At 39.3% G+C, this 23,768-nt stretch overlaps 1 protein-coding gene across 1 annotated transcript; it reads right to left on the reverse strand.

Annotated features, from left to right (window-relative positions):
• Positions 1-70: 70 nt before the first annotated feature.
• Positions 71-23,032, reverse strand: map3k2 (mitogen-activated protein kinase kinase kinase 2). Its single transcript, XM_017702168.2, has 17 exons — positions 22,611-23,032; positions 19,898-19,970; positions 19,659-19,777; positions 16,753-16,793; positions 15,879-15,978; positions 15,506-15,619; positions 13,763-13,844; positions 12,908-13,038; positions 12,668-12,747; positions 11,140-11,207; positions 10,837-10,926; positions 10,159-10,380; positions 9,830-9,978; positions 9,521-9,652; positions 8,620-8,749; positions 8,097-8,274; positions 71-6,842 (listed from the first exon to the last, which is right to left on the reverse strand). The coding sequence occupies exons 2-17, from the start codon at positions 19,899-19,901 to the stop codon at positions 6,623-6,625; spliced, it is 1,860 nt and encodes a 619-aa protein (XP_017557657.1). The 5' UTR covers positions 19,902-19,970; positions 22,611-23,032; the 3' UTR covers positions 71-6,622.
• Positions 23,033-23,768: the final 736 nt, after the last annotated feature.

Here is a 23,768-nt window from a genome sequence, read left to right on the forward strand (position 1 = left end):
AACAGCATTTATAGGCAACTAAAAGCATTCAACAGTGCTTATATTCAAATAAAACCAGGAGGACAGGAAATGTGAAATAAATATCTTTTATTATTCTCATTATCATAATTATTAGCAACACTATACAAAGTGCCAGCCATCAGGCAATCTCATGATGTCGTCCAGCAAACCCTCCAATCAGCTGTGCTCTCATAGCAGGGCACATTACCTCATTGGGCCATTCAAACGCCAATCATGCATAAAATCTCGAGTTTAAAAAAAAAAAAAAAGGAAAAAAAATAAAAAATATATATATAAAAAAAATATGCGTAGCACTGATATACAGATTTGATATAAACAGGCTTATTGGTCACAAACCAAATTGAATTATAAACATGGCTTTCTCGTACCATAGACAAAGCAGACAACAAGATAGTTTTGTACCAGATAAGTGTACTCTGTCGAAAGAGAAAATCTTTCTTCTTTTTTTTTTTCCATTTTTGTGTTTTTTTTTAATGTTTTTTTTTTGTTTTGTTTTAAAATTGTACAGTCCTAAAGCGCAAGCCATCTGGGCGCAGTGACCTTTGCGCTGGCAACACACACACACACACACACACACACACACACACACACACACACACACACACAGTCAATCAGAAAAAGACCTCACAGACACAACCACACAGACTCACACACAAAGTGCATTCAGGAGTGGCAGCAGTGGCACATTACACCTCACTGGAAAGCCCAGCCTGTTAGCAGAACTGTTGTGAAGCTTTAACGGCTTTTAAGGACCAGTTGTTATACTGCGCTCATGACTAAGAGGGAACTGGGAAGTTTCCAATCTCCAAACGGGAAAAATCCACTTGAACAGCCACCCAACTTGTAATTCTCTCTTAAAAGTTTCCAAAAAGCTCTGACTTCTTTCAGTTGATGTTCACAGACATCATTTCCACATGGCAGCGCTCAGAGAACAAAAATTAACAGCACAGTTAAGCAGACCTAAGTTTCTACTGGTGTATATTTGTTCATGACATCCCTAAATACAGGGAATGCTTGTGCAAGATTTCCAATTAAACTGCTTAATTTAATGTAATTTTTCAGTGCATTTTTATTATGGATATGCCATAGTGCATTTTATTATGATGCAGGCTAACCAAATAACTCTTTAATTCACATATGAACACTCTTTAAAAGCTTTTTCTTCATACACAGCAGCTAAAAACAAGTGCTGGCTTACTGTGAGAGACCTCAAACAGCAGAAACCTTTCAGGTGGGAAGCAGGAGATTCCAAGTTAGAAAATTTCTAGTTCCCAGTGGTCACAATCGTAGCACTAGAAAGCCTCAAAGGTGGAGTAATACACAGGCAACAGGGTGGTTGATTGAGCCCTACAGGTTTCACGTTTCAAAGAAAATGTCATATTTCAGCAGGAGAGAAGAAAATGTAGGAGTACAGGCTAATACACGCATGGTGCTACCTAGTGGAGAGATTCAGGCATTACATTCCTGCAGGGCTTGGCACTTCCTACCACACCTTCTCAGAGAATCACTTTTGTCATTTTTTGTGAATACAGACAAATGGAAACACACACACACACACACACACACACACACATTCATTGGCAAAAGTATTAAAATCAGTGTACAAATTATGGTCTCAAAAATGTGCAAAAAGTTCAACATCGAAAGGACAGACAATTGTACATACATTACAAACGCCTATACTCACTGTGGAGTCAATCTGTACACCACGTATGCAAACAGACACCAAATAATGCTTTATCTCCTCCTTTCAGATCAAGTCAAATGGAAACGGAAAAAATGAAGTTCCAATGGTTTGAGAACTGGCACTTGTACCGTTACTTAAACAATGGGAGTACTTTCTGTACCAGCACTGGCCAATTTCTGACCTTTTGACACAAACCGGTTCAGCAATATCTGGCAAGACACAACATGGAAGGGCAACTGTGAGTCCTTGCTGTGCCAACTAACTGCAGTGTAGTATAGCATTCATTAGCAAATAACATGGAAAGGTCCCAAAAAAAAAAAGTGCTCTGGTTTTTGAGGGAGCTGGAATACATCAACGGCTACTCGCCAAGGGGTCCATATGTTGTACCTGATCTTGTATTAATGAAGTTGGGTGCCATTAAACTGGAATCTCATCCATTTAAAAAAAATCTGCATAACTGAGGCTTTAAAGATATGAAAAATATGAAGATATGAAGAAGTGGTGGTGATAGGAAGCAAAGTCTGAAGAGTTTAATGTAAGAGCTTTGTCATAAGACGTATTACATGAAGTGGACATGAATATGCTGTCTGATGCCTGAGATGCTGTTTTATAACAGCTTACAGGTCTTAAAGGTCTTTAGGTCTTAAAACAGACCTAAAACATATTTCCTTAAATCTATTCTTGGCGGGGAGGTAAATTGTGTAGTAAGGCCAAATAGTCCCCATAGAAGTCTTTTTTTTCAGTATATACCACTATTTTACTACCATCTACATTACATATAAAAGCACAGAATACACAAGTAGGTTCACTGGTGGTTTGGGATAGTAAATAAAATGGCTATATTTGCACTGTAGACATCACAACCTCTGGTTCCTATCACCACAACTGAAAAGAATTTGGCCTATTTCTCTATATTGAACCACTCCGCATTCAACCACTCCTAATTACTCTGTTTACATCTCAACCACTGAATATTGCAGAAATTGTGAAATTCCCTATGCATGTATTACTTTAACTGGCTGCTATAAATGACTCTAAAGGAATTCGACCAAACTGATGGTTCTGTAAATAGGAGTAAAACAGAATGGGTCCTCAGCACCTGGAGTGCAAAAACTGTAAACATTTGTTGGAGTGTAACTGTAAAATCTGTACAGAGGCATTTTAATGCCATGACTATTCATGCTTGCAGATTTGCTAGTGATGCTTCTCATCACAGTGCCGACTATTGGTAGGAAATGTATTTCATCCAGATAAAAGCATTCAGTGCATCTGGGCAGTTCATTGTATGCAGTACCACTCAAAAGCCATGACCATTACAAAACCATGACCAAAATAAACCGATTCATCGTTTAAAAACAATAACAGTCTCCTACCAGGCTAGTTCCAAGTATTCTCTAATATTACGTAGCCTGTCTGTACCATTGCTCTGAGTTGAGCATTACAGTACCTGTTAAAATATAATAAAATATTCCTGACACATAACCATCAAAGTGGCATCAGACTTCCCTTACAATAAACAACTAAGTGATTTCCTTTCCACCAGACTGAAACACCATGACTCAAAAAAATCAATAACAGGGTCAAAGTGCTGTCACTCAAGCTTACACAACCATTCAGACCGTCCCAAATGAAGTGATGCTAGATCTAGAGGACATTCCTAAATCAATACTCTATCAAACTCCAAGCTAATAATACAAATTTATATTGTAATCTCTGATTAGCTTTCTTGAAAGGAGTAAAGGAGTATAGCTGAACTATCAAAACCAGTAGCAGTGTGGACATTAATAGCTGCATTCTTCAAAAGGCACACCATGTGCACTTTCAGTCAAGACTTGCGCACTCTGAGCATGAAAGTATGAATTCACTACAGGGAGCTCTGTTCACTCAGAGCTTACAGCATTTGAGCAAACAACACAGAACATTTCATTTCTTTATAAAAAGGACTAATCAATTATTTTTCAACCTAATCTTTATCTGCCACTTCTGTAACATACCGTTTATTCTACAGACAACTGAAACACATTTTCTTGGTTGTCCCTGGAGAAACTTACAACACTCTTTTAAAAGAAGCCAATGAGCAGCTACTGAGGCCTGAAAACAAACATTTAAACAGATAATGTGAACTATAACAATTCGAACTACTTAAAATCTAACAATACAAGTCTTCATATGAGACTGACTTGAATGTCTTTCACAAACTCAATTTTGGCCTGCCAATTTAGCCATGGTTAATTCCCATGTGTTAGTTAGGTCTCCTCCTTTCACAGTATGCTACCAAGGTGGATGGTAAAGGCCAGGACATGCACCTATCATGAGCATGTAATTGTATCTCATGTTTAATTACCATGCAATTGCGTAAAACCTGACGTCTCTATAAAAGCATTTTCTGCTCTTTTTATTTACGTGCATTTTCCATCGCGAATGAAAATTTAGTCTCTACTGTGACAAACATGTGAAAAATAACTGCAGTTAACTTGAATAAATGCTCAGTTTTTACAATCACCTGATCGAGACGGGAAGCGCAACGGCATCTTTTCAAACTGCCGCTAACACAACATTGTCGGACATTTCAACATGCTTGGAGGAGAACACTAACTCTCATTTCTGTTATGTCATCTAACAGACACAGTTATTTGAGGGGCATAGAGCTAATTCTGCTGGACTCCACTGGACTCTATTCTCCATTTTGTCCAAATATGACCAACTTTCGGTCACTGGAGCAACACAGTTAAAAAGCAGTTTCAGTTACATTTGCATTATCTGAGGTTTTTTCAATATCTAAGGCAATCACAAAGGAATCTGTGAAAACTCAGTCCATACCACTCCAATTCTGTCCATCTGAAAAAATGTCCAAATTTAAAAACAACCTTTTGACAGTATACTGATCATGCATATACTGAAAATTCCACAACTGTCCAACAGCACAAGTGTGCTACACTAACAATTCTACAACTGCCGGAAAGCTTTTCATATAAATGTATATTGTTTACAAGTTAGCCATGGTAATCATATTACTGAGGTGGCAGAAAGAGTTTGGGTTGAAAACCACTGGAGTATTCCTTTGAATATGTGCACTTATTAAGGAAGTCAAGTGGTGCTGCTCATGTAAAAACTATGGTCCCTAATGGACAGTGTAAAGTACAGAGAAAGGTTCTGAGGGGAAGTGTGAATTCAGCTCAGTGGTACCAAACAGAAATTGTGTACCGAGGGTAAAAACATACCAGGAGGACAGAGCCGATACGTAATCTTTGATTTACAGACGTAGTTGCATTTTTGCAAACTAAAGAGCATAAGCATACTGCAGTAGTGTGTGCATGTTGGTGGGTGTGTGTGTGTGTGTGTGTGTGTGTGTGTGTGTGTGTGTGTGTGTGTGTATGTATGTATGTGTGCGCGTGTACACATGCATGTCAAGCAGTGTAAAGAAGAGCACAAGATGGTGAGAAAAAAAAAAATACCTGTGTCAAGGCATTGTGGGATTGAGGTTAACTTCAAACTTACATATCGTCAAGTACAGCTGAGCACTGATGAGAATCATGAATTCATTCTGGGCATTCTGAGGTCTGCTATAGAAAAACAGATGAAAATCTTGCTTTTTTTCTTCATATATTATTTTGCAGCAAAGAAAAAAAAACAACTAAGAAAATAATACTACAGAGTGTTGTTTTCTTCCAAAATATGGCCATTGGAAGGATAAGGGTGTAGTGGCACTGAAACCTACACAAGCCATTCACATATTCAGTCAATCTTCAATGTGTTTGAACAGGGTAAATGAGACACTACTTTGAGCTGCTGTCTAGGCACCAACCCCAGCATGTGTTTCTGGGCTTTGAGCTTTGGTGAATGTATTGATATTCAACCTGTTTCAGAGGACCTCGGTTCAGATTGAAGACTACGGCACTGTGTTACAGGAAGGCAAAGGAGCGCTTGAGGAGCTGACCTGGAGTCAGTTTGAAACGGAAAGGGGGCACTGGGCAAAAAGAGAAGGCAAAGGTTTGAGCAGAGATATTGTAGAACCATAGCAGAATGCTTAGCCATTGTGGTACAAACTGGTTGTGTACCATGACAAAAACTAAATTAAAACTGCGGGGGAAAAAACAAGCTTCCACAAATCTAAAAAGGCACACAGTAAAGAAAGGATTGTGGTCAGGAGAGAGAAAGAAAGGAATCAAAACCCTGCCAGATTCTACAGCACAACACGGTGGCACTCTCTGGTAAATAAAGAGTGGACAAAGAGAGAGAGAGAGGGAGGTACAGCAAACTAATGTTTGTACAGCATAGTGAGTGACATATTCTACAGTATAGTCCTTTAGGAAAGTGTGTGTGTGTGCGCGCGTGCGTGCGTGTGTGTGTGTGTGTGTGTCATTTACACAAACTGTGCAAGAGAATGAGAACTTAGGGGAGCCAAGTTGGATGGGTTGGTCTCCTTTCTTCATTTCTGTCCCCTTTATGTTTGCCTTTTTTCTCTCTAGCAGCTTGGCGGCATACCGGACGTGTTCTGCAGGTGCTGACGGTACATTCTGGGTCAAGTCAGGACCAGACAGCCTCTCGGATTCATCCAGCGAGTAAAGAACTTGACTAGACTCCCCAGAGCTAAGGCTCCCAATTCCACAATTGCAGGGAATAACAAAACAGCTTAAAAGTCTACAAAGATACAAAGATAAATGTCTTTAGGGGTACTTACCCCTGAGTGAAATTAAGGTGCAAATGTTTTCATATGGAAATCAAGCTGCTCCCAATCGCTGTCCTCCACCAAGAGGCATAAAAAGAGAGCCTCCTACCTGCTAAGCCACACCCACGCTCTTTCTGGTCCAATGGGGCGACCTATAGCAGGCCCAGGAGTCGTCTAGAAAAGGGCAGAGTCTACAGACACTTAGGGTTCTTTCTGATTAGTCAGTGATTGAGGGTGAGGATGGGTTAGTGAACAAAAATGTGCCGTAATAATTCCTCAGCAGCTGGGCGCTGTCTCGTTTCCACAAAAATACGCTTCAGGAAGTCACGGCAGTGGTCAGACACATGGGCTGGGAGTGCAGGGTTGGTGGGCTGAGTAGCGATTTTGAAGATGGCTGCCATTGCCTCAAACTCTGCCCAGGGAGGTCGCTGAGTTAGCATTTCTACCACGGTGCAGCCAACACTCCTATAACCAAGAAAGCAATTCACATTAACTGGAAATATCAAAACTGTACTACATTAATTAGTTTAAAAAATGTATTAAATGCTTTACTACTATACATTCCTAATATACAAACCTCAATAGCAAAAAAAAGTCAGGACAGTATAAGATCCAGTCCAGTTTGACCTTGTGCGAAGACATTTAATGTTTTACCTTAACAGCTTCATTGCTTTTTATAAATGTCAATTCTGAGATACCTGAAACACTCTCCAAAAAAGCTGGAACATGCACAACATTGGACCTTCAGTCAGTCAAACGACACTGCATTAAAGACTGGCATGCTTCTGTGATGGGAATCCCCATATAGATGTGAGAATCTGACAATTAATGTTTGTTTACTATGCACAATGGAAATTACACATCAATAACATCCAGAAACTCCACAACTTCTCTGGGCTACAGCGCACCTGAAATATACAGATGGTCAGTGGAAATTGGTATTGTGTTCAACCTTTAAGACGGTTTATGTAAATAAGCTACATGTTCTCAAGGCCAAGCCAAAAAAGTACCATCCACACTGTTACCAGCGTGAAGTTCAAAAGCCAGGGTCTGTGATGGTATGGGGGTGTATTGTACAGCAATGAAGGCAAAACTAATGCTGAGCAATATTTACACATTGTGGAGCTACCTTCTAGACATCATCTTTTCAGGGACATCCATGCTTATGTCAGCATGGCAATACCAAGCCAAATTCTGCATGTGTTACAACTGAATGGCTGTGTAATCCCAGTGTGTAGGGACTAGACTGGCATGTCTGCAGTCCTAACCCCTTCAAAAATGTGTGGCACATTATGAAACACAGCATACGGCAGGCGATGAGGCCCTTTACAGTTGTGGAGCTAATGACATCTACAAAGGTATAATTCTAAAAAAATTCCAGCATCAGAACTGGATCAATGTGTGTCTTCAGTCACCATGCACTCATTAAATGTTGCTCATGGTTCTGTAATACAGCGGTAAACATACTCCTGTCCTAACTTATTTTTTTGGAAAACATTGCAGGCATCAAATAAATTTGGGATAAGTGTATATTTACGAAAATAAAGAACGTTCAGAAGGATAAAATATCAAATATGTTTTTGAAGTGTCTTATTACATTACGCATGTTCCAACTTTTATTTTTGTACTAGTAACACAGTTCCATAAACTCAGTCTTGTGGTCCTGAAATGCTACAGTTAAGAACACTCTTGCTACAGTTAAGAGTAATTTGTCTTTACCAGATATCAGCCTTTCTTCCATAGCCCTCTCCACTGATCACCTCTGGGCTCATCCAGTAGGGCGTGCCCGTCACCGACTTTATCCCCGTCCCTGAAAGACAGATGGTCTGCAGTCTGCGGCTTGCCCCAAAGTCGCCCAGCTTTATGTTCCCCGCCGAGTCCCTCAGAATGTTGGCACCTGAAAGAATAAATGGCAGATGCATAAAAGAAAGGAAAAAGTAAACAAGAGACAAATTAGATAAATAAGGAGAAACAGTGAGGCAGAGAGAGAGAGTTAGGAACAATTATTAAAGAAATAGATCAACCAAATAAAGCCATCACTGGAAGCTACAAACTTCTATTAACCTCAGATATTATTTGGAGATCTATTCACATTTATTCGTTCTTAGAAACAAATATTTTGACTAAACTTCTTTACAACAGCTCACATTCTGCATATTCACAAGTTACCTTTGTAACAATATCAAGAGAACAGCCATGGCCTACCCATTTACGGCCTGTACTGAAAAGATATGGGTCTCACCTTTGATGTCTCTATGTACGATCATGTTGCTGTGCAGATAACATACTCCTTCCAAGATCTGCCGTGTGTATTTACGTGTAACGTTTTCTGTCAGCGCACCATATGACTTCAGCTGGTCTTTAATTGAGCCCTGAAGACACAGACACACAAATCACATTCCTGAATATAACATTGCACAATAAGACAAACTTCCACCATATATCGGTATATATCCACAACATTCAGGTATACAAATGTACAGGGCTTAATTTGTAAATAATCAGTCTGAAAAATGGGTGCCACACATTCATCATTACTTGCATTTTTCAATGTGTTTTTACTCTGTATTAATTTAGTCAAAGCCAATACAGCCACATAGCCCAGAGAGAACTTCAGAAGCAGGCTTTTTAGTATTTTTTTCAATCTTATAATTTTTCTAATCATGGAAATTTTATTGACTGCCTTATTGCATTCAATTACTGGAGAGAATGATTCACCACCACATAATACCCTCTCTGCGGTGGACCTGTGGGGTGCTGACTATTGAAAAACCAGGTAAAGACCAGGTAAAAACCAGGTTACATTATGGCTGATTAATGTGTTTCATTGTCATCATCATCATCATAATGTTTTGTGAGCCAGACCTTCTTGTGCAACACCAGTGCCTGACCTGGCAAATGTTCTTCAGACTAAATGGGCAAAAACACTCCAAAATTTTTGTGGAGGTTATTGTAGTCACAAGGAGGGGCAATTCCATAGTTTTGTATTGGGAAACCCAACAAGCTCACACAGGTGTAATGGTCACGTGTCCACATAATCTGGACCACATTGTGTGTGCATCTCTACAGATTGTTGGATCAATCTGGATTAAATTAAGCCCGGACAATGTTCTTGCTCAAATAACAGCAAAATTGGTATTTACCCCAGGCATGTACTCCATGAAAATGGACAGAGTTCTTTCGTGTGTGTCCCGCAAGCAACCGTAGTACTGGACTATGCGCTCATGACAAAGATTCTTCAGGAGCTGGATCTCACATTCTAACGCACTCACCTCCTAAAAATACAAACAGATAAAAATACACAATGTGACAAAAATAATAAGGTAAAACAAAAATACATATAAATACACACATGGAAATCTCTGCAGAGTAGTTACAAACCTGGCTTAATTCATAGTACTCGAGTCAGAAAAATGCTAAGATGTAAAGATGGTTCTTTCTCTCTGCCTCACCTTGCTGGTCTCCGGGCTGTCTGGATCAAATTGGACCTGTTTGACAGCAAGTTCTCTGGCTGTGTCAGCATCATAACACAGGAAGACCCGACCAAATGCTCCCTGTCCCAGCAGCTTGCCCAGACGCCAATTAGTCGGGGCACGAGGGGCTATGTACATACACACACACACACACACACACACACACACACACACACACAAAAAGTAACTGATATGTTCACTTTACAAAAGCTGTCTCAACAGCCATGAACATAAAGTTTACGAGGGACACTGTGTGTGCACACAGCGCTAACTCTTTAGCAAGGAATGCATATAATGCTCTGCCTTACATCGGCTGGGCGGGCTGATGTCCATGACTGAGAGAGTTGGGTTGGTGCTGGAGTTGGGCTCAATGTCACTGCCACGGCGACGCCGTACCGGCTCCTCCAGCTCAGGTGTGAAGATGCTGCTTCCGCTGCTGGTGCTTGGGCTCTGGTCGGTTGGGCTGAAATTCATCGGAGAGCGAAAACCATGCCCTTGTGTCCTACGTGCTCGTGGAAACGTCTTGCGTCCTGAAGGAACAGAAAGAGAGGAAGAATTTAGTAGGATGTGTAAGATATGAATGCTTATGTGATTATGCTGTTACAACAGCAGACAACAATTATTATTAGCATTACTATGGAGGCATAATGACACTGGAATCATTGTTTCAGCAGAAATCTGCTTTCAGTCCATTTGCACACACACAATCATTGCAGCTCTGCTGATCTGCTGCTCTCCGTTTCTCCCGCTCCTCTCCTTTTAAAGGTGCTTACGATGCCAAAGCCAAACCAGTGACAGCTGGCCCTTGTTAAGAGCAGTGTGAGGACATGAGCAGGAAGGTAAAAGTTACCTTCTCATCAATGCCTCCTCAATCAAACATCACCGCAACATGGCTCAAGCACCAACTTCATGCAGTCTGTTGCAACTTGTCAGTGCACTAGGCTCGGGGGGCCTGGCAAAACGTGTGTGTGTGTTTGTTTTCTCACCATCACTGTAGTCCTGCAGACCAAAGATCGGGTATCTCCGTGGATATGTGCCACCCTTCCCTGACTTCTCAAACACTGGGATATCACACTCTGAAACAAGGAGAAAATTGTATAATAGGGGCCACATTACAGAAACAAAGCTTCATTATCTTCTTCTAACATCAGATAAGAAAATAACAGTAAACTTGCAAAGTAGACAAAATTTCTTACATACTGTCCTAAGTTTAGGACAACATTGGATTATTTATATTAACTTCTGGTTAACTTATGAATGAAAGAGAAAAAAGCCGTAACACAGCTTACCAGGAAACTCCTGATGGTTGTCTGGGTAACTCTGAGCTCGGGGCATGCGGGATTTAGGATAGCTATCGCTGTAAAGTGAGAGAGGTCAATAGTCATTCGTAGGCACGGAAGGTGAGATGGCAAAAAAAGAACTCTCTGATATTTGAAGACATTTTAATAGGACTAGAGGGGACGCATGGGGCAACAGTTGCTGCATCCTTACTCTCTCCCTTATATAACAGCCAGTTCCAGTGGTCATTTCTGTTTTATTTTGCTATTTGTGATAAATATGGCACTCAGGATAAACTTGCAAACACTGAAAAAACAAACCTGCGAAGGTTTTATGGCTCTATCCATAATATATAAAAAATTGCTAATATCAAAGCAGACATTGATAGAATATCCAGCCCTTCTTTGCTTTGTTTTTTTTTTTTTTTTGCATAAAGGCTTTTATATAATGGTTTGAATTGGTCACTAAAGTTGCTTGTGTTACCACGAATTACACTATGGCTAAATCACAGCCATGATGTAAGTCACAATAACGCTTATATTTAGTGATTATTAAAATTAATTTAAAGCCATGTCTAGGGATGGTTATCGAGAACAGGTACTAAATTGTTATTAGTACCAAAATACTGATAAGTTCCTGAACAAACTGTGCCATCATTATTTATGTAAAGTTAAGCAATATTAAACTTAGTTTGTACTGAATTAATATTTTGTAGCTAGCATAGTATAAATAGCTAACTGCTTGGCAGCCTAAGTTTGATCTTTGGTTGCTAATATTTTTACTGTAAGGAAACAGCCTTTTCACATAACTTCATTTCATGTTTTTGTTTTTTTGCAAATAATAGAGTGTATTACAAATAAGAGTGTTGATAATATTGTTATAAATAAGCAGTGTTGATATTGACAGAGGTATCAATAAAATCCTAACAATAACCTTCCCTGGCCAAATAAACACTTAGCATGAGATTTATCAATAGTACAATTCACCTACTTAATAATTGTAAATACAATCATATCTGTTGCACTTTACAGCCCTGTTACATTCTAAGTGGTTTGATGTGAAATGTTTAATGTCTTTAAAACTTCCCTAACAGAAAATTATCACACAAAATTGAGACAAGTACAATTCCTGATGCTTGAGGCTTAAACTGTAGTATTTTTAATGCTTTTTAATCAAGCGGTAGAGGTACATTCTAGGCATCCTAGTTCAAACAGCTCACAAATTATTATTTTTTTCTCTCAGATGTGCCATCACGCACATTACAAATGAAAACTCAGAAAATATGTACAGGGTCACTGGTGGTTTTGGAGAGTAAATAAAATTGCTTTTTTACACATCTGTAGGTTTCTCTACAATAACCCATTTCATATCAAACTACTTTGAATGACTATGTTTTTAACAATTAAATTATACAGTAATTTTGAAAAGTTAAAGGAATTTCCCTTTAAGTCAGTACTCCAGTATCAATGCACATCCCTAATCCTTACAAGGACGACCGAAAAGCTTGTGTTAGTGTGTGCGCATGTACTTCAGAATTACCCGTCAAGTGGACTATCAAGAGAAGGACAACTGCCTGAGGCTGAATTTTCAGGACTGCTCATGGATAGTGGATCCAGCATCTACTCAGATAAATACAACGGAAATATGATCAATCAGGTGCAACCCCATACTATCTATAAGCTGATCCAAATAGGTGCCATTATATTAGTAGAGCTCAGGACATGAAAGATTTAGGACCAGTTCACATCTAAAGGTCACTAAAAGACAATGTGTGTGTACCTGGTCCATGCTCTCAGGTATGAACTCTCCCTCGCTGTTGATGCTGGTGAAAGAACCGTTCCTTGCCACCTGCTGTAGGGCATCAGGAATGTAGCCTGGAGGAGGTGAGCTGCGGTCTGTGGACTGAGAGCCTGCGGACATGGCATTCAGACAGCAATCAATACCTAATTTAACTTTTCCTAATCTAATGCTTGAAAGAAAACTGACATGCTCAGGAGCAGCATCTCAGTCTGAAAAATGGGTGCAACACATTCATCATTACATGCGTTTTTACTCTGTATTCACTTAGTCAAAGCCAATACAGCCACATAGCCCAGAGAGAACTTCAAAAGCAGGCTTTTTAGTACTTTTTTCAATCTTATAATATTTTTTATTGACTTGGATTTAGATTTTTATTGACTTATTATTTATTTTATTTATTGACTGCTTGATTGCATTTAATTACTGGACTGAAGCTACAGTTTCCTAGACAGGTTATTCATAGTCCAGGAATAGATTACAATGAACAATGAACATCAGCCCAAGTCTCACTCTAAAATAAATCAGGACCCCAAAGAGTAACAAAATATTCCACATCTCAATATATAATATACTTTATGCTACAGTGGAAGAGTAATGTTTCAAGCTGTTGTCCAGTGGTTTCCCATCACAGTAATCTAGAAGATACTGCAGAGGTTGTGTTTCTCCTAATCTATCAGGCCTGACTGGACACATCAGCAAACTACCAAATACAGACAAAACATGCACAGAATGCTACTTCCAGAATTGAGATTTGCTGGCAATTATTTAGACCAGGTATGTCAAACTGGGGACCTTGCAGGCCACAGCGCTGCAGAGATTAGACTCAGCTCTGACCTATAATGGCCAACATGTTGTTTCCATCCGTATTGTCTAGGTTCTCACAAGTTGGTGGCAGATCCTTGCTGGAGACAGAGTTCTGAAAGAGGGGGAAAAAATGTAAAATGATGTAAGCGTATTTGACAATAATAATAATACAGATACACACCTCCATTCCTATACTGTATGTCCATTAAACTTGAAGGGTTTTTAAGACCTCAACAAAACAAACAATAGTTCAAGGCCTTTACTATGGTGAAGCTGCTAAAATGAATAAAATGAAGGATAAAATAAATTTTTAATCTGTACCATGATATGAATTTCCAGGACAAACATCACTAAGAGCTGTGATAACAGAACAGCCTCAAATTAACTCATACACGCAGCGCCAGAGACGTCAATAGACTTCTAAAGGTTTGTACTGACAATGTAATGAATGCTTCTCTGCACTGGAATTGAGCCCTACTATCCCATGTGGTAGAACAGTACCTTTAATAAGTGTTCAGGCTACACGGCAAATTACAAAATACACTATCCAAAACTAGTCCTGTAACGTAGCCTGTAAAAATACATCAAACATTAGAACTGTTCTCACACCGAGGATGGTGTTTTAAGTGTGAGTAATGACTACTGTTACAGCAAGCATACATTAATAACTGAACAATAAATAAACAAACAAATGTATCTATTCATTCATGTCCCTATGCAAAACATATTTCTTTGTTTAAGCTTCTATAGAAGGAACTGTTGAGCTTATACTGTTTCTAAGGCTTTCACATATGCTTGCAGTTCTGATGTTAATATTTCTTTACTTTTTATTTGGCATAGTAGTGAATGGTGCTTTTGTAATTATACATTTTGCCGTTTGCTTAAAAGAGGGGTTATTAGATTCCTGCTTATAAATCCAAAAAACTCTGCACTTGCCTCACTACTTTAATAATTTAGCGCTTCTCCAAGTGATTGTGATATCCAACAGCTTTATCGAACATCAAATTTTATGTGAATATTGTACCGCCCTAGTAGACAATATGAAAGACAATAACAGCTGCACAATTTAGGTAAAACAGGCTACCAACTAATGATAAAATATATTATTACATCATTTTCAGTATGTGCACCGTTGTGTACCGATATGTTCATTTAGCTAAGATTTAGCTTAATTTATAGCTTACTTTTTGGCATACTGTTTAATTTGATCCCGTTTTTTGACCTCCTTGATGATAAGGCTACTTTTATATACAGTAAGGTCTTTGATACGTGCATGGTGGTACACTGAAATTATTTGTCTATCGTTGTAGCAGACTACGTCTGTTAAAAATGTAGAGGGGAAAGAAAAAAAAACAACAAAAAAAAACAGGCACTTTAGACATTGTTATTTAGTTATATGACTTTAAGGACCTGTGGGTACCCTGACACATGGCTGCAGTGTGGTTTTCAATCAGCAATAGTACAACTGGTGATTAATGAAGCTGTACTAGTTTACTCAGATACAGCTTTCAGTAGAAAATCACACTGTGCTGAGGATACTCAAGAAGAAGAGCTGAAAAACAACAATCCACATAATGACCTCTTATGTGCGAACCGCAGTGGCCACTGGTGCAACGCAGCACGATAAGCGAGCATCATAAACTCAGTATACTGAGCAAAAGTAAAGTTGCTAAAATCTTCTTTAGTAAGATCAGAAGTTTTAAAATAAGGGTTTCAACAAACAACACTGTGAGGTCGGTCATAAACATGCCTCAGCTCTGAGCTCAGACCGACCTGGGAAGATGCTGGCAGCACCAGCAGAATCTTAAGACTCTTCATGTGGACTGAACGGTCCAGCAACTCCACGGCCTTATCCAGATCATCCTGACTGCTCAAAGGAATCACCAACTACAGAGACAGAAAAAGAAAGTCAAAGAATATAAATGGGTTAAACATAATAGCAGCAAGTCCTTGCTTATTTCTGGATTAATGACAGCATTTTCACATGATTCAAGTCAAATTATTTTTAGATTCTGTTGAAAAATGCTTTTGTTCTCATGCATCTGGTCTTATTTACTTAAAATGATAATGGTTCCCTCTGTACATGAATTGAGGAAAGACCTGGAGGCCCTATACTACTCAAATGATTTTTTTTTTTTTTTGATACCTCATTATTGGTGTAGTGCAGGTCCATGACCTGCCCAAATGCCACTTTAGCTTTGGTGCTCAGATCATCGAGCTTGAGGGGCCGAGGAAACTGCAGAATCCTGAAACAGCAAACAGAATATTAAAGTTTTACTATTAGAGCGTATTATTTACAATGCAACAGCTTTAACGTTGCACTCACCAAACATCACATCACACTACCCTGAATAAGGTAAAAAATTCTCAAAAAGTATCTTTATCTGCATGACGGTTATAACACTCAAACTATATATGGACCTTAAATGAGGCTTCACGAAAATAACCCTTTTATGCTGAGAACTAGAAAAAGCTATGTTGGGAATCAAAACTTAAATGTCTACAAGTACTCAGATATGCAAAGAAACTTAATTTAACCTAATGTAACAGAATTTTTTTTCTTGGTACAGAAAAATATTCCCGAAAACCATAAACAATCATATTGAATTCAATAAAAAAAAGTGTACAGTTTCTTATAATGCATGTTGTAAATACAAATATGTATTTAAAACACTAAACATTTGGGATAAATGAAGTATTCAGCCAACATCAAGACCTGAGATTTCACACCATTCCCTGATCAAAAACAGCAGATCTGATTTAAAAATTGCTCTAATAATACAATACTGAGACAACCTATTTAAACAATGTCAGTTAAGATTAATTGAGCAGAAGAAAACTTGTATCGCTCTACTTATCAAATCTCAACAATTCACTTTTCAGCATTCTCATGATAACGTTTAGATCTTCAAAGTCTTTATTAATATAGGCTTTAGCCAAGAATCAGATTCCAACCTAGTATAAACTAATTCAAGCACCAGAATGTGACATAAATCTCTTTATATGGTTAAAGTCATTACCTCTTCTCCCCTCTGTACTCAAACTTCACTCGGATATCGTTCTGTAAGAAAGAAAGCACCATTAAGAACCGTAAAACCTACATTCTAGTACATCAACTGATGGTTGTCATGATATATACACTCACACACACATATATAGCAAAAAACTGGTCGTCAAAGAAGACCGCAGTGCAAAGCTAAAAACAGAGATTTGCTAAAATTGCTGTAGCAACACTGTAAAACACCGTAGATGCTGACCATCAACGGCCATCAGACTCATGTAATTGAAATTTCACACAGGTTTGAGTCCTGCTTGAAAATAAAAGCTTTAAGAAGTTAAAGAAGGCCCACTGCCTGCCGATTGGTTATTCACATTTTCATTGTCTTTGAAACGTCCACACAGTCCTGATCAGGCAGAGAAGCTCAGTTTTTCTAGCTTTTCACCCCAGCTGACTTACAAAGTTAGCTTTCACTTTGAATCTGACTTTGGTTAATGATGATCAAGTCATCTTTAGAAATGATTAACGCTGGTGTGGGGGATGTGGCAAAAATATTATGACATTACGTCAGATCTGCCGGAGTCGTTAGCCACACTCTGTAAATGTTTACATTCCCTGTTTATGTACAAACGGATAGAACAAAACTAATTCCATTTACCTGCTTTTTTTTCCCGAGTATACAATCACCCATATGTCCGGCTGGACACTGAAGGGCGACTGACTGCTGAGCCCTCCTGCTACCCACTTCAGACCAGCTGCCCACGCCCCAGCTACCACCACCTACCTTAGATGAGCTGCCCACCCTACGCTGATGTTCTCATAGACTCCTAGATATTCCTAATATCAATATTACTGCTGTTAATATTAGTAGTATAATCACTTGTAGGTAGTTTGACCAGAGGAGGATGGGTCCCCCCTGGTGAGCCTGGTTCCTCCCAAGGTTTCTTCCTCAGTTCTGAGGGAGTTTTTCCTTGCCACTGTTGCCCCCGGCTTGCCCACTGGGGGGTTTCTGTACATTGTTACAGTACTGTTGAAACTTTGTCTTTTCTGAAATTCTGTAAAGCTGCTTTGTGACAACATCCGTTGTAAAAAGCGCTATACAAATAAATTTGATTTGATTTACGATATTTTAACAATACACAATTTGTACCACAATATGCTTCTTAAACTACTTCCAAAACCAAGTATAATATCTTCATATTTGTTCACTGTGCTACAGTAAATCCAGTTAAATTGTATTTAACTTTAATTGTATTATTTTCAGAATAAATGCAGTTGCGGATGTAGTGATGATTTTCACAATATATTTAGAAAGGCATAGTTAAATATTTTAATCAAGATAACAATAAAATATAATCTCCCCTACACTGAAGTAAGAACTGAGTGCAGTACATTCTGAAGTCTCTGAAACAGGATGTAATAAAAAGTAAAGACAAATTCAACAATTAACATGTTATCATGCCCAAATCACTGATAAAAAAAGTGCAGAACACACAGAAACAGCCCAATCGCCAGTCATATTTCAGACAAGAGTTCTGCAGGTTCAATAAATGAAAACAGCTTCAGACATGCACAAGTTAACAATGTGATGTCAGCATTTATGTCAAAACGAAAACACTAATATAGAGCCATCAAAAGCCAGTTTTTAATCACTGAAAACTTCGTTAAAATACAGAAAATTATTCTCAAGTATATCTGGAAAAATGCAGGTGGGGTCTGAGAAGTACAAGAGCTTTAGGCCAGTTGTGCTGAGGGGGTCAGGTCCTGTGTAACACACAAGTGTGTTTTGTGTTGTGGCAATGTGAACATGTGCATTGGTAAAATACTGTTTTAATCCTTGCGTGGTGTTGACATGTTTGCTACTCAACAGTCTGGTGGACACACAACATTATTATTTTTTAGATCAATACAGCCAAAACAATTTATGGAAAAATGCCAGATGTTTAAAATATTACAAGTGGCCAGCGTAGCAGCTGTATCCAGTCAGCAGCCTGTCCATGTTGTCTACCCACATATATACAAACACACACACAGGCACACTAACAGCAGGCCACATTGGAGGAGAACAGAGTGAAGGGACACAGCACCTCCACACTTCTATTCCCTGTGGTTTCAGCCCAACACCACATGTATGATATAAACATGTAGGGGTGGACAGTGTGAAGACACTGAAAATGTGTTATATGTTCTTCACAGAAAATGAGCAAAGGCCAAGGAATCTGAGAATAACATAATAAGAAATTACTTACATGTTTGCTAACCAGTCAAAAACACCACAAGGGTTAAAGGCTTTAAGTGTGAATGATAAAAAGCTGTAGAAATGTACAGCCAGTTTGCCAGTAATGTACAGGGTTCTGTGTGTGAAAAAGGCTTTAAACCAATCTTCGCACCAATGTTACCTTTCAGAAACAGCACAGGGGAGTAAAAGACAAAGACTCAAGCTCAAAACAACTAATGTCATTTTTTTTCTTAAAATAATACAGTTCAATCCTTAAACATCCTTAAACAGTCCCATGCAAACCATCCTGCAATAAATGTGTGGACCAAGAAATTGTCCAGACCACTGACTGGTCAAACACAATCATCAGAGAATCACACCATCACTCAAGGTCAACTTCCATTTCTAAGAAGACACTAGCTGGCAAGAATCCCACATGAGACTAAACACAGCACAGAAGGTAAATGAGAACTATTGGAGCAACTCCTCCATTGTTGCTACTGAAGTTTGTGTTTACTGTTTTCTCTTAACACTAGTGTCATCAGCAAAAACATGTCATCATCACACAACGTCCACAGAACCTCGCCTACTTTTACGCTTCCGCTGTGCGACACAGCTACTCTGGAGAGTTCAAGGTTTGGATTAGAAACTCTACCATGCTGTTACTCCACTGCCCATCTGAAAAATCACTTTAGACGTAGAGACCACACCTGGTTCTTGGGAGACGAGGCCTTAGATTTGCCCAGGTCAGACAGAGACATGGCTGGCCGGCTAGAGCGGTGCAGTTCAACCAAGTCCTGCATGATAGAGTTCAGTGCCTCCTGATCGTCTGTGAGGATAAACAAAAACAACTTCACAACCCTAAACATGATACAGTAACACGAGAACTGAAAAAACGCATACACTTTATTTTTACGTTATTTTTCTGTATTAGGAAGTTGGTACATACCCATGATAACTGCTCACAGTTTGCCCCAGGAGTTCAGGAAAGAGGATGCTCCCATCAAATGGGTTCCTTTCTCCTACATATGGAGAACACACCACTTTAAAAGTTTAATTCAAACATGCTACACTCTTAAAAACAGAATTTCCTATAGAGCAACCACTTTTGGTTCCTCAAAAATAAAATTTGAGATCATTTTTTACTAATAAGATGTATGAGTGTGAGAACTTCTTTTATGTTTACAGAACCTCTACATAATAAGATAAGATAACATAAGATAAGATAAGGCTTTATTGCCATTCGCATCACATGTGGTACATGAGGTGGAACGGAATAGTGTACTCAAGGTCCCAGTAAAGGTTCTAGGAAAATGTAAAGGTTCTAGGAAAAAATTCCCCTCAAGGTGATTTCCACTGTGAACAAAGCCATTCAGAGCGGTCTTACGTAAATTATTTACTGTAGAGAAACTAATCGACTAATAGACATTGGTAGTGACAGGAACCAGGGGTTGTGGTGTCCACAATGCAAATACAGTCTTTTTGTTTACAATCCAAAATGACTAATGAACCTATGTGAGTCTTCTGTATTTTTCACACGTAACATCAATGAAGGTAAAGTAGATATTCCTGAGATACAGGTAGACGTTTGGGGACTATTTAACTGTACAACACTCTCTGTGTACCTCTCTGCCATGAACGGAAATACAAAGTACATTTTAGGCCAAAAGATTATCGCTAAACTATCATAAAACCATGTCTGGGACATCAGGCAGCACATTCATAACTATTTCATGTAATAACTTCATGTGAGGGAGCTTTTCAATGAATTAAACTCTTCAGGCATCTCAGTTCCCATCACCACAGCCATGAACAATTCTGACTCTAGAGCGAAGCATTCAATAAAGCGCTCGGAATGACATCTTAACCATTTAATTATGCAGAAATTTGGAAAAATCATTGGAATTCCTCTTAAAATTGGTGTGGAAGCTTTACATTAAGTAAAGGTTCTTCAAGTCTTTGGTCAGTTCTTTAGCCCCACAAATGGTACTTTAAGAAGTCATATGTGGCTCTTTCTATGGCATCTCTCAAATAATTTTTGTGGTAAATATACTACAAACACATCAGCATAAGTCTTATTTAACGCTTTATTTAAGGACGCATGAATTCGAGCGCTGTGGGCCGAGGCCAATATCCAATGTTTTTCATGTACATATGTGCCAATACATAAACATTCATAAAGTGTTGAAAGCAGAACTAAAACAGCTTGGATTAGTATTATGGAGAAATCTAACCCTTCTTTCTATAGGTATACAAATAAAGAAAAATGAATAAAAAAGCAAAAACTCGAGAACAATAACCAAGCATGTAAGCATTCTGCTCAAACATCAGTCTGACACATCAGCCAAATGTACGCAGATCTTTTTTTTACTAATATGACTGATTTTGTCATAGAAACTTGGCAAGTTTAAGATGGATGAGTCAATTTATATGCACTATGATAAGGCTGTCATGTGACAGTGTACAGGAACTGATAGATTCGTTTTATTTAAACGCACTAGTGAAATCTTAGCAGTAGTCTATGGAAGCAGTCACCATCGTTCCCCCAGAAGATCCACCATTGCAGGTTTAACCTCCAGCCCAAATCTAAAACGCCTCCTTCAGCTGATCAATGACTTTATAACGCAGTAATTAGATGAATCAGGTGGGACTGCGTTGGAGCTGAAGTCCGCAGGAAGGGAACGTTTAGCTCCGGGAGCATTCCTGGTGACCACTGCTCTGTGGCTTCCACAGCTGTCAAAAACTGTTTGGCCCAATTGTTAGCAAAGCGTAGCCTGCTCGGGTCAACTATTTCAACAGACGACACAGTGCCTGCGCGTCCTCAATCGACATAATTGACTTCGTTAGATAATGTGGCTACAGATTACACGACAACAATGAAAACAGTGTTTTAGATTCAAAATGGAGCTTATCAAGAAAACATCTTCAGCACTTCTGCGAGGATGCTGGACTTTGCTAACACCTCTGCACTTACATGATTTAGCTAAGCAGCTCCCTCAAAGTAGAAAAAAATGTAAATAATACAGCACCTTATACAAGATAGTTGACATATTTTCAGAGAAAGGGGACCCAGCACATCGGCTAACTACACCACACGATATTCGCTTAACTTGGCCGGGTAGCCAGTTCCCTAGTCCGCAAGAAGCTGAAGTGAAAGTCGTATCCGTCAGCTGCTTGCTTGAATTTTCCCGTTCCACCTTAAATTGTACACAGTTACATTCTGGGCTCAGGTTCCAGAATGTAACTGCTACACTACTTAAGGAGGAACGGGAAAATTCGACCAAGAAGCTGGCGGATAAGACGGACTTCAGCTTCGTCTAGGCTCCAGGCACGCGATGGTGCTATCTAGCTAAGCTAACTTGGCTAACTCGCTAGCTAGGTTATCAAGTTGATTTTCCAGGATTCCACATGCAATTATGAGACACCGAGACCCAGTCTGACAGCTAACTGCCTAATTTATATAAATATATTATTACTGTCGAGCTAGCGTTTAATAAACAGGTTGCCACACGTCCGAACACCTCTCAGCTAGTTTGCTAAAAAGCTAGCTAGGTTGGCTAGTTAGCGATGTCGCGCCCCGAGCTCGACTGACAGCTTCAGCTCACAACGTTCCCACAAACATCCAGCCCGACGGAGAGAAACCGCAGCTAGTCCTCCATCACCTGGGTGGTCCGGGTAACTTCACTTCCTCATCCAACGGCCTTACGACGTGGGTCCCCGCGCGACTCTGCGAGCCTCCGGACGGGATTCAGAAGTTGTAAAGTCCGCCTGCAACTTCAACTTTAGTCCCGAGGCCCGAGCGCTTTAGCTTAGCTCGGCTAGCAGACGCCGCCGCTGTCGATGCGCCACAGGCCGAGCGATTAATCAGCGAACTCGCTTTACGTTTCATCCAGACCAGCCGCGTCGCGTCGTGTCAGTACAGGCGCGTCGCACACGAAACCAAAACACAGGTCGGACGCGCTTAGACGGCGGCGACAAATCCACATTTGTTGGTTTGGTTTTGTTTACATGCGAAAACCGACCAACACGGCGCAGCACAAGTGTGATGGTCGCGGAGCGCCGCTCACCCCCCCGCCGCCGCTGCTGGTGGAACAGTCCGACACTCAGCCCACTTCCACACACACAGGACGTCAGAGACCCGCGCTCTCCGACCCACGGAGCCCAGCAGAATGAATCTCTTAATATCACTTTAAAAGCTTCGAATTAAACATGCAAACATTAAACTCATTCAATTAAAATGTTCAGATTAGCTTTCTAAAAATGTTGCATTTTAAAAAATGTATTCTAGTTGTTTTCCTGTTTTTACAGATGGCAGATAATAATAACCCACAGTTCTGATAGAAATATTATTTTTTATGTGTGTTTTATAAAATGTGTTTTTCTTATTTATTTTGAATGTTTTTCTATTTTTTTCTATGAATACCCTGTAAAGCACTTTGACCTGCTGTCTTGTATGGAAGTTGCTTTATAAATGATAATAATAATGTAATAATCTTCTTCTTCTTCTCATATTATTATTACTATTAAATGGCAGACACGTCAAATTGAAAAAGGTATATGTATATACCGTTTAAATAGTAATACAAATATAGAAGGCACTAAGCCTGCAAGTGTACAACAGCAAATCGCTGTTGTCAGGACGAAACCCTCTTATCTCCATTTTTGGCATTTTTCAGTTTTTTTTACATAATTTGAACTGACCTCCCCCTTACGTTGTGTGCCAATTTCATCATGAATGGAGCAAAGGAAATGACCCAAAATGACTTGGGAAAAATTCTGGTTCCATTGACTTACATTAAAAATGAAGTAGGTTTTTTCCT

The sequence above is a fragment of the Pygocentrus nattereri genome, chromosome 30 (genome assembly GCF_015220715.1).
Source record: "Pygocentrus nattereri isolate fPygNat1 chromosome 30, fPygNat1.pri, whole genome shotgun sequence".
Taxonomy (NCBI): Eukaryota; Metazoa; Chordata; class Actinopteri; order Characiformes; family Serrasalmidae; genus Pygocentrus; species Pygocentrus nattereri.

Excerpts from the sequence above, each read along its gene's own strand:
- map3k2 (XM_017702168.2), bottom strand. Across the intron at positions 15,979-16,752 it reads GAGTACAGAGGGGAGAAGAG|GATTCTGCAGTTTCCTCGGC; the intron begins GTAATGACTTTA and ends TTGCTGTTTCAG. Across the intron at positions 8,750-9,520 it reads TCATGGAGTACATGCCTGGG|GGCTCAATTAAAGACCAGCT; the intron begins GTAAATACCAAT and ends CTGTGTCTTCAG.